We start from the raw sequence: 12,025 nt of genomic DNA, 5'->3' as shown, positions 1-12,025 counted from the left end.
CTTCTTATCCCAAAATGTTTCATACTCAGCTCCCAGGGAAACCCACGTGTCCCCAGCTCCCTTCCAGCGATTTTGCTGGTCTCCGGCTGCCTGTGTTGGCCTCAGCATGCTGTAGAGACACAGGCCGTAACTGAAACCTTCCAATTAACTGGACTGTACTTGGCCTTTTTATAAGGAGCAGTAATAGAAAACGTGGTGACCACAAGGTTGACTTTAAAATGAAAGATTGTAAACGTTTTTCTGCCTAAAGATGGATGGCCTCTGGCCTGCAAGGGGTTCCCCCAGCATCTTGTAAGCATTCATTATTTGTTAGTCACCACTGGGGGGGGGGCACAGGGAGGGAGCTTGCCTTGCTCCATGTGGAGGCTCAAGACTGGGGGACCTGCTAGAGCAAGATGGGAAGACAAGGGCTCCTCCTTTCGAACTCTTCCAGTGGCTTCATGTCCTTTGACCCCTGGCTTCGGGATTTGGGTGCTTGTGGCAGAGCTGACAAGCCCTTTTAGTGGGACTCAGTCTTGGAGCTGCCTGAAGACATTGAGACGGCTTGTCCTGGGCTGCTTGTGAGCCTGTGTCCCAGGCTGGCTTCCCAGTGCCCCCCCTTCCATGGGTGCTGCACTGTTGTACCTTCTTCACCCTCCCAGGGGGATGGCTCTCCTGCCTGGGCGCCGCTTGCCCGTCTACTCAGTCTCCTGGGAGTTCACGCATGGTCAGCGGGAAGGCTCTGCAGAGTGCAGGTGGAGGAGTTCCGGCCTGGGCACCCCCCAGCCCTGCCTGCATTCTGTTTCGGAATCCCTCGTACTCGCCTATGACTAAGTCACTTAATTTTCTCCGCCTCACTTTCTTCTGTTTTAAGATGGATTTGGAGATTATTGGCTTTGACCCTCTAAAAAGGATATAGTGACAATCAGTTTAGAGGTTTAAAAGAGCCTTTGAGGAAGTAAGGTGCAATCTGCAGATACGCTTGCCTACTCATTATAGCTCTGATAGTTGATGCTAATGACCCATCAGAATTGCCTGGTGAGTTGGAAAAAAAATATACAGATCCCTGGGCCATTCCCAGGTATTTTGACTTAGTAGATCAGGAGAAAGTCCCTCTGAACTAGCCAGTGAGGTTTGGGTAGCATGGGACAATGTCATCATCATTAATTAAATCATTCTTACGATTTCTACCTACCTTCTTTGTGTTAGTTCCTGCCCCACTGATTACCTTATTGTGCCACTGACTGTATCTTAGATGACTTTTCTAGGCCTTAGAATATCTAGTCCGCACCTGACACAGAGCACATGCTTTCTAGTAAATGCTGCAGGAACCTGCGTGTTGGAGTAGAAGAGGATTTTTAGATCATGTCCCCCAAGTTCCTACCGTAGACTTAGGCCCAGAGCGGGGAAGAGGTTGCCTAGTGAAGAAGTGAAGTGACGTGCCCAGTTAGTGGCAGAGCTGGGCCTAGAAAACAGGTTTCCAGACTCTTCCTCTCCACTGTGCTTTTCCGAGGAGCACAAAGATATAATTTGAATAGTGACTTTTGGGGGAGGGTGGAAGGAATGCCTGGGCCTCCTCCCCTCCCCCAGTCTAAGGGACCCATTTGGGCCTGGTGAAGCTCTATCCAGATGGCATATCCGTGAGCTGCCATACCATAGCCTGGCAGATGCAAAGATAGCTCAGGTGCAGGGCTGTGGCAGGCTTGGCAGGGTGAAGAAATGGTGAATCCCAGGTTTTGGTTATTGGGGTTTTTGTTTGTTAGTTATTTGATTGTTTTGCTTTGTTTTCCCATCCTACCAGTGGCCTCAGTAGCTCTGGTAGAAAAATCTCCTTAGAGGAAAATAATTCAGCGTTTGTCCATGGACTGGGGGTGGGGGGGAATGATAGCTGTAGGAGAAGGATTGCTTATTACCTGCAGGACACTGTGAGATGTTCCCTTAGCTGTGTACCTTGAGACACTGGTCTCTACTGGAGTTCAGGCAGGAATGCCTGACAGTTGATAGGAAAACCAGGAAAGGTGAAGGGGAGTTGCAAAGTAAGTCAGGATGAGATAGGAACACACTCAGTCTCCTCTAGACACTTTGGTCTAGGGCCCTGTGCTCTTGACTGCCAGCCACCCTTGTGGCCTCAAGCAAATGGGGTCTTGCTGTACGGGCCTTCGTTTCTTCCTTGCTGACATGTTAGTTCCACCTTTCTGCTTTTATTTCTTAGGGTTATTGTGAATGTAGTTTTGAATACTAAAATACTCTCCAAATAGGAAATGATACTATTATTAAGGTCCTTTAGATTATTATGATTAAAAATGTTTATGTGAAAAAGGTTACCTGTAAGGATTTCATTTAAAACCTTAAATAGCCATCCCATAGAGACAGAGGATAAGGCTGTTAAATTGTTTTGCCTCGGTGCCCCACTCTACTCCCCCCATATTCCTTTCATGTGAGAAATGGGGTAGTGATTGTAAGGGAAAAATTTCTGATTTCCTACTATGCTGGTTCTGTTTTTTGTTTGTTTGTTTGTTTTCTGTTTTTAAAGTCAACCCTAACGTCTTAGTGAATTTTTCTGTGGCTTTATTCCTTCTCCAAGGCCAGAGTCTACTCGGCCTTCTGAGACCTTTACTTTTCTTTTCCTGGATAACTATGGTACATACTTATGTTAAACCCTAACAACCAGAAATTACACATTCCTGAATTATTTTTCTATGCAGTCACACTTTATAGGCAAATATAGCCTCTTTAATTAGAGCCTTTATCTTAGGCTCTCAGGATTTTTCAGAAGAAGCAATTCCTGGAGTACGTTTTAACCTAGGACAAAGCAGCCTAATCTCCTATACCTTCTGCATCTGCAGAAAAATTGGTCCAGCAGACTTTGTAATGCTGCCCCTTAGGGTTCTGAAGGGACTTCTGAAATAGTTCCACACAGTTTTAGTATTAGGTATATTTGATCAGTACTAATTTTTTGGAAAACTTTGGTGTCTGCATGATTCAGAGGAGGGTAGGGCAGGATACTAAATTAATCATAGCTTCTTATGTTTTAACCATTCTGGGTACATTGGGAGCCCCTGACGCCCAGGTAAAGTTACTTGGTTATAGAAAATGGGCTGAATTTTCATCTTCCATTTCTTAAAAATGAAGTAGGTTCAGAGAGAGACAATCAAGCTTGTTCTTTAACAGATTATGTATATGTATGTATATTAGATGTGCCTCATTGTATGAGCTCCTGAAGAAATAGGTATCTGCTATTGGCTTGGATACTTGTGCTTCCTATTTTATTACTTAGTAAGTTTTTCTCTTTATGATGAAGTGAAAATATGGAGTATTTTCCTCTTTATGATGAGTGGCTTCTGGTGGCCTTTTCTTTCATAAAGTTTAATGATGTGAAGATCACAATCCCGGTGCACCCTTCTGCGAGGGACTTTCGTAGGGAGTCAGTATGAATGGGCCCACGGCCAGGCTGCAGGGCAGGGTGGGAGTGGTCACCTTGAAGGGAAGGAAGACCAATAACTGACCACAATGGGCCATGGCTGGCTGTACCCTCAGTTTTCAATGTATAGGCAGAGCATGGACCTTCCATTTTATCAGAGACACAACATGTACAATGTTCTGGCACTGGTGAATCAGGGAGACTTAACAGTGGGGAAAATCCATCATGACGATGGTATCCAATTAATTTGGTTTCTCATAAAACGAACTTTCCTATGAAAAAACACCCTTCGTCACAGATGCTTGGGTGGAAAGGCTGTGTTTTTGTTGTTGTTGTTTTGTCCTTTGACAAAATGAGAGCTTGTTGCCCCCGGTTGATAGGCTTTCTTTTCTTTTGTTTTCTATTAAAATAATTATATTTCTTTTTGTTTTTTTATTTACTTTTTTTCAATCTTTTTTTTTTTTTCCTACAATCCATGGAGCTGAATGATAGGCTTTCTACAGGACCTTTTCTGGAAGAGACCAGTTTCGTGTCCATTGAATGGTCTGTCCAGGCCCCACGGTGTCCCTTTTCCCACCCTGGACTCTGCGTCCTTCTTCTGTCTCTTGGTGGCAGGCAGGGTTGGCACAACGTGGCTTCATCCCAGCTTTGTTACATGTGAAAGGTGTAGTTGGAAAGCTCTGAAGAGAGTGGCACCTGCACCTACAGACTTGATTCCAAAACAGCCGCAGCGCTTCTTCGCCCAGGACCTGAGGAAGTTCTGCCTGGGATCCGGTGACATCTGACACGTCCCGGTGCCTTCCCGGGAAGTGGGTGAGAACTCTTGAACACATGAACCTTTTCCAGTCAGAGTTGCTCAGGGATTTTTAAAACTTCCATTTTGGAAAGGAGGGGTAGTTATTTTGGTGAGATTGTGGTCTCGTGGTTAGACCTTGTGACTGGGCGCCTTGGCCAAAGGGCTCGAGTTCTTTTCCAAGCTTTTCCCCCAAAACTTGAGTTTGCCAGTGACGATTCAATCCAAAATGTTGCTTTTGGGCCGCTGAACACGCTTTGCTACACGGTTGAGTTTGGCTGTCTGGCTTTAAGGCCGGGCGAGGGAAGGCCCCCGTCTGACATGGTCTTTACACGTTTGTCCCCTGAGCCAGGGGATGGCATAGGACAGCCCACAGGCCAGCACTGGCTCGCCACCTCTTCTGTATGGCCAGGGAGCTAAGAATGACTGCTACTATTTTTCAATGGTTGGAAAAGATCAAGAGAAGAATAACATTTTCTGACATAGGAAAATTATATGAAATTCAGATTCTGGTACCCATAAACAAGGAGCACAGCCGTTCACATGAGACGCACGTGTGTCGCCTGCGACTGCTTTCGAGTCGTGACAGCAGACTCGAGTAGTCGTGACAGAGATGGCGTGGGCCACAAAGCCTAAGCTATTTGCTATCTGGACTTTGCAGAAGAAGTTTGCCAACCCTGCCATGGACAAATAAAGGGGCAGACTCCTCTTGCCTGTCCGTCTGTGGAACGGAGTGATTGGAAGGAAGCTCCGGGAAGCGGCGCTGGTGTTTGATCAAGGATGTGGAGTTTCCTGGCAACTTTGTCCTTCTCGTCGTCATCATCCTCATCCTCATTGTCCCCCTTGGAGTTCTCTTGTTTGTTTAGAAAAGAAATTTGCACAAAGGCCTCCGTAGCTGCCGTAAGGTGGCAGGTTCTCTGGGCAGCCCCTTCCCTATCCTTGCTACTGGCGGTAAGAGTCACAGGGCGAAGGTCCCTTCCTGGGAGCAAGCTCTAGCACAGGGGCTGCAGAAGGTGCTACTTGCAGCTAAAGCTATTTCATGAAGGAGGCTTCGGACTTGGAAGACCCTTCCCATTTACCTTGTGGGAGAGAAGAAATTAGAGATGTTTATCACCTTTTGCTTTTTGCAGGCAGTTTAACCGTCTTTTCAACTGCTTCGGTTCCTTTCAGGCCATTGGGGCTGTATACATATTTCAGGACCTCGCTCACAGGTCTAAAGCTTAACTTAAGCTCCCTGAGACATATCATAAAACACAGTTTGGGAGGAAAACCCTAATGGGCCATGATCAGAACATTATTATTCAACAAAGGATGAAATGCTTAAGCCAAGATGGCCTTATTCTATTTATTTATTTATTTATTTATTTATTTTAAAAAAAGAAAAGAAAGTTGAGCAGACTCCATTCCAACAGTTTTCAATGCAGGAATTCCCACAGCCCCATTTGATTGCAGTTTGTTGAAAAGCTTAATGTTTTTGTAGGCAATTCATAATTTCCACGTTGAACAGCCTAAGAGGAAGAGAGCTAGAGCCCACTGTTGTTTTTATAGCGGGATGGTGGGAACTTTTTTCTTCCCCAAAAGGACATAAAACTGAAGTTGAACTGTTGGGAAAACGTGGCTCAGCGTTCCAACCCTTTTGTAAGTCTGAAATGCCACCCCCTCCCACTTCAGGTCTTCCTTTAGGGCCCAACAGAATAGAATTTCCTGCTGCTTAATGTCTCCAGGAAGGAAAAGATTTTCCTCTAGGCTATAATAGAGCTAATTTCCTTTTTCTTACTTTTATTTATTTATTTTACGTATTAATAAGGACCAATTGTAGAAGATGAAGGAACCTGGGAAACCCATCACTTTTGGAGGAGGTTAATAGCTTCCTTTAAAAAATCCTGCCATATTACTTCTGGCCTTTGTGGAGGGAAAAAAAAGAGAAAAAATCCCGACATAATACTTAACTGCCCCAAAAGGCACCTCATCAGCCTGAATGCCAGTTAAGATTCAAGGGGGACGGGCTTGGATTTGTGGGTGCCCAGCCGTCCTGTGGCATCAGGTTGCGTTGAGAAGGAGAGTTCGGGGCTGTCACTGCGGAGTCCCCGCAGGTCAGCAGGAACAGAGCCGTCTTCGCCTGCCATCTGGATTCGGTTAGCTCTCTCTGGGCAGTGGGGCCGAGTCTCATTTCCTCCAACCAGTAATGTTATATAGGCAGTGATCCTGGGCTGCTCTAACATAATTGAAAATTATGTGTATTGTAGGCTCAGAGCGCTGAAATGTAGGCTCATAAAAATATGTGGTGCAGGTAGCCCATGGAGATTGGATGTGGCACACAATGAAGCTTTTATGTAAAGTAAGAATTATAAGTCTCCACATGCATACTGCATCACGGGTATGATGGTTCTTGGGTGGGGTCCTCAGGGCAGGTCTGTCACCTTAGACAAAGCCTAAATTTCCTACTTCTGTGGAGCTTGGTATTTGGACGTAATCAAATCAGTTTTGCAGATGGCCAAAGATGAAAACTTATCCACTAATTCACCCCTCCCGCCCCCCCACCCCCATAGCATGGGGGTGTAGGGCGATGTCAACTGGGCTTGGTGTTTTTGTTCATGGGTTTCTGTGAGATAGCGAGGTGAGCGTTGGCGGGTGTCCATTCTGGTTGACCTCAAGGAAATGACTCTATTGAGTGGTTTTGACCAATGCAGCCCATATATTTATGTGGCAAGTGAGAATGGGAAGGAGTCAGGGTGAGACAGGGCAGACTGGATTTCCCAAGCCCTCTGGCTCAGGTTACAGGGCTGAGAGAGACCTTGGGGTGATTTCGTCCCCAGAGAAGGTATTTGGAAGTGGTTTGCTTGTAAGGATGCCTGTTGGTATTTACTGTCTGCGGGCCTAGCACCCTGGAAGTCCTTCAGCATTTGGGGCAGGACCCCTCCCCCATCACAGATCGGACAACTCCTCGACATACAGATGAAAAACTGGAAATCCATCGAAGCAAAGGGGGTTCGATGCAAGGTCTTGCGGTGAGCTACCGACAGAGTCAGGCTAGCAACCAGCTTGCGCGCAACAGGCTTCTAGGGAAAAAGCTCTGATGTTGTAAAAGATGCACCTACCTTGTGTGGATCTAGGGTGGAAAATCGATGTGCACTTTGGCAGGTAGCTCATGGGCTAGGATCTTCAGCTTCAGGCATAACCGAGTTTGGTTTTAATTTGTTGTGTCTTCGGGGGACCTGTGGACTGGCTTGTGGATGGCTTTGGCCCCTCTGTCTCTCATGGGATTTGTGCAAACTTCTTTCTGGCCTGCCCTTTGTGTTCCTTTTTCTTTCTATTGAAATCTTTCTGACTTATATGACCTAACTCTGTGCAGCCTTCTGCAATCTTCTTAGAAATTCTCTCTTCTGTCTTGGCACTTCCTGGGCACGAGTCCTGCAGTCTCTGTCACATTGTCACTGCATCCTCTCGACTTACCTGTGCATGGGTTGGTGCCTTCATGCCTGCAGAAGCCCCCAGAAGGCAGATGCCTTTGTATCTCTCTAGTGCTTAGCAAGAAGCCTGTGCACAAGCAAGCTGTAATTGGTGTTCGTTGAGTAAAGTGTTTTGTAGATTTAATATTCTAAACTAGCCATCTATTTTGCTTGGGGTTTCTGCAGTGATCAAGATGGCTTTTATTTATCCTCCAAACTTCAGCTGATACATTCATCACTTGGCCTTACCTGATACATGAGTCACTTGGCCTTGGGAGATGCAGAGGCTGGTATGGATGTCCTTGTGAGCATTGTGTCTAAGTTTTCTTTGGTTGTCTGAAGTTTTCCTGAGTGAAACTGTTGTAATGTTACCGACAAAAGTCAAGTGTCTGGGAGTGGCTTGTACATTGTGCTAAGCATCCCTGACTGGGCAAGCCACCTCACCCCAGTTCCCCACCTGCAAAACAGGGAGTTGGCTCATTGATTGTTCAAATCCCTCTGAAAGCTAAAGTAGGTCTCTAATGCCCCGTGTTCGTTTCCTACCTCCGAGAAAGGTGGGGTCAGACATAATTGGCTTATACTTCTTCTTTTTTTTTTTTTTTATCTCTGTGGTAATCACGTGCATATTTCAGAATTTCTCTGGTCTTTTGAGATGAGTGTATACCTTGCATTGTGCCCTGGAATTCTTCCAGGAAGTATTTTTGTTGTATAAGCTTTTGGGTTGGATGAGGAATTCTGTGCTCACCTTACTCAAGTAGGTTCTGCTACCTAAAGGACAGTTGCACATATGTACTCAGCTTTCTTTAATGAAGGATGATGGCATTTGAAAAATGAAGGTCATGAAAGAGCAAGTTTGGAACTGATGGTCTCCTAGGATACTTCTGGCTTGAGATTTGTGTTTACTTTCTTCCTTCCAATAGTTCTGTGTTCTGTCCTCTACTCCCACCTCCTTTCCCCCTCTGAATAAGGTAGTAGAGTATCAATGAAATCATTGTACCTTAAGTAGTTGCTAACATTAATGTTCTATATATGTACCTATTGAACTTGAGTTCTAAGGAAGAGCCTACTGGTATTGCATGCTTCTTTCTTTCCTTATCTTTTGTTGCTGTTACTGTTGTTTGCATGCTATGGTGTGTTTCAGTTTCTGACCCATGTTATAGTTATTTCTTGGGCTGGCTGTTTGACATTTCTTTTCTGCATTCACCATTTTCCATTTCCATTTTTGTTTCCTCCCTCCAGTATCTCCAGATGAAATGGCCACTGCTTGATGTCCAGGCAGGGAGCCTCCAGAGCAGACAAGCCCTCAAGGATGCCCGGTCGCCGTCGCCAGCACACATTGTCGTAAGTTCCTCCCCAGGGACGCTTGCTTCCTTTATTGGGGGTGATGAAGAAGATTTTCTTGGTGATAACAGGCCTCATTTGTTAGTTTTTCTTTCTTAAAAAATTTGTTTTGGGAATACTCTTGGATATGGTTTGTATCTATAAAGTACTCGCTTTCTGCTATCGGACCTTAGCGATTGTAACCTACCTGGAGGTTTTCTGAATCACCCCTCCCTGTGTTGAGTCTAGCCTTGTGGGCTGCAGTTACTAGGACATGATCTCCATCGTCTGGGGGAGACTAGTGGTATCAAAGCAATTGCAAAAATACAATTAGGGAAGGTGAAGATAGGAGGAAATTAGAAAACTCGGAAGAGGAGTTCTGGATTTGGGAATTTCTAATCTCTTTGCAAAGTAACACATAAAATAACGTTAGAAAAATTTCACCTGGGCTGGCTGATTATAAAACCAGAATAGTAATGAACATGGAAAGGCTAAAATTAAATTTAATCTCTATAGCTATCTATGGCTTTGAAAGCATATGGGTTTGATAAAGAAAACAATGTTTTTAGTACTAAGAGACTACAACATAAAGTATGTGTCTACGTATATTATTAATGTACATTCTTAGGGTTTTGTAGGCTCTGAAAGTAGAGTTTATAAATTAACCTCTTGAGAAGATAGCTCAGCCTGATTAGATATTCCCTTCTATATATTTATATCATGAGCTGGACTTCAAACTTTTGAAATAATTAATGAAAGACATTTTTATAATGAATCTGTAACAAGTAGAATTATGTAAAGCATGAAACAATCAATTATTTTTTATTTAAGTATTACAAAATGTTAGCAATGAATATATTTTGCTTCTACATTGTAATTTCTAAAAATTGCAAAATAATTTTCTTAGGTAGAAAAATCTTAAGATGCATCGTGTCATTTTGGGCCAACTGCCTCCTTATTTTGTAGCTTACTGTAGTTGAGTATATATTATTTAATGAGTTGTGCCTCTGTTGTATGTGTGTGTATATATCACAAAATCATTTATTTCTGTAAAGCCACATTTTGAGTCATTCGTGAAAATGTCTTCTCATGGTATAAATTAAGCACGTAGAGAGAAGGCCGACATTTGCTAGAAGCTTCCTCCTTTTTCTAACCCTGCGGTAAAATGGATGCTCATTATTATGTATGCTCCTATATTGTCACGATTTCAGGGCCGGAAGTGACCTTAGGTCACCTCGGCCCAGTCTGCTCTCAGAAAAGGAAACTGAGGCCCAGAGATGCCTTAAGTGAATTGCCCAGTGTCACACGCTGCGTAGTGGCCAGAGTGAGGCCTGGATCCAGTCCTCTGCTCCCCATCCCGGGCCTTGTGGTGTATTCCCTCCTGGGTGGTTCTGTTTTGCTTACTATAAATCGGGTCATCATTGGGGACAGTGGCCTAGGCGTAAAGAGCTTGCTGGCTTGGGGTTTTGAGGGAGGTTTCTCCTAAAGTGAATGGCACGTTAAAAAAAAAAAAAAAGTCTTAACAACATACAAGCGTTTTTTTAAAAGTGTGACAGTTCTAGAGACCTAGAGGGTAAATCGAGGAAGCTGTCCATTTCACTTTCCTGCCTCCCTGAGTTTCCCAGTGTGGGTCCAGGCTTTGCATTTGATTTCTCTGCTTCTGGAAATGCCTGATGGGAATTTCCCACTTTTTTTTTTAAGCTACAGCGAAAGGATGTTCCGATCTCTTTGAATCGTTTTCTCTCTTCGAGTGCGGAGAGAAGATGTGCCTCCCAGGAGGGGTTCCGGGTGGACGCAGCCCCTGGGGCTTGTGGCGTCGGGTCCGGGCGCCGTGCCAGCGAGGGTTGCTCCCACGCAAGGGTGAAGGCATGTCCACGTGGACGAGAGGCAGCGACCCGCCCACCCCCATGGCCCACAAGAACACTTGCCACAGTGTGGGCCCTAAGTACCTCATTTTCTTGTGTAGAAATTAACGATCTGGAGGAGGGTGGCAAAACATTTTTTCCAGAGCCTGTGTGGATTTTGGCGAGGCGAGGGGACTTAGGTTCCTTTTTCCTCTGCTGTGTAATAGCAGGCGTGTTTACCATAGCAACCACTTCGGAGCACACACAGCACCTTTTAGACGAAGACCTTTGTCCAGTGGAGCCACAGCTGGCAACTGTAATATGATCTTTTTGTGCTTTCTGCTGTGCGCTTGGGGACCTGGGAATGGCCACTGCCCAGAGGTTATGGACTGGTGGAGGAAGGTGGGTTCTGGGAGCTGGAAGAAGAGAAAAGTCATGCGCTTGGACCAAAGGAAGCCACATTTGTGAATTGCTTGCTGCTTGTCGTGAATGGCGACTTTGGTCATATGAGTCAGCCCTGTAATTTTGTACATTTCTGTGTTCTTCACCTGACACCAGCAGGTGAGAAGGAGGATGTTCTGGGCAGGGGGAGGTAGTAGAGGGAGATGGGGAAGTAGGGTTGAAGAAAGAGGGGCTGTGGACCTCTTCATCCGTCTGGTCATCTGTAGTGTTTAGGATTGAGGATCCATGCACCTTGGGACTGCAAATTTATGATCACCTTTTCACTGAACGGAGGGCGGTGTCAACCCAAACCGACCCTACCTTGGCAGGCACAGTTTTGTCTGTGTTTATAAATGGAGCGTTCTGAGTCCTGGCTGATACATATTCGGGTCTTCGTACAGTTTGTCATTGGCCAGAGGGTCTGGTTTGTGTTTAGATTCTGTAATGAAGGATACTATAACTTTTCTCCAGACAGTTGGGGCTCTTTCTCACACTTTGTTTTTCATTCTTTTAAGTAAAATGTTGTCACATCAGTGTTTCATCAGACATGTTTCAAAATAATTGTCTAAGGATTGCTTCCTAATTTCTCTGAAATTTGGATTTATTGTAACTTTAGGGCCAAGCTGTTTCATAATTATTTTTAATGTTTCACTTTGAAAATAAAGAAGTATTCCATGTTTATTAGTAATCATTAGGGACAACACTATCACAGATTGCTTAAAAAAAATAACTTTCTACAATACCCATTTGAGGCAGAATCTTCATTTAGGAATTTAAA

The 12,025-nt window shown here is 44.7% G+C and overlaps 1 protein-coding gene across 31 annotated transcripts in view; it reads left to right on the top strand.

Annotated features, from left to right (window-relative positions):
* TCF7L2 (transcription factor 7 like 2) overlaps positions 1-12,025 on the top strand; it is a 191,354-nt gene that overhangs the window by 66,131 nt on the left and 113,198 nt on the right. For all 31 annotated transcript variants that reach the window (XM_012772162.2, XM_012771989.2, XM_012771996.2 and 28 more), the window contains one exon: positions 8,882-8,983. In XM_012772162.2, the coding sequence (XP_012627616.1) occupies positions 8,882-8,983 (102 nt within the window). The remainder of the gene's footprint in view (positions 1-8,881; positions 8,984-12,025) is intronic.

This window comes from Microcebus murinus, chromosome 14 (genome assembly GCF_040939455.1).
Source record: "Microcebus murinus isolate Inina chromosome 14, M.murinus_Inina_mat1.0, whole genome shotgun sequence".
NCBI lineage: Eukaryota > Metazoa > Chordata > Mammalia > Primates > Cheirogaleidae > Microcebus > Microcebus murinus.
This window is presented reverse-complemented; position numbering and strand designations above follow the sequence as displayed.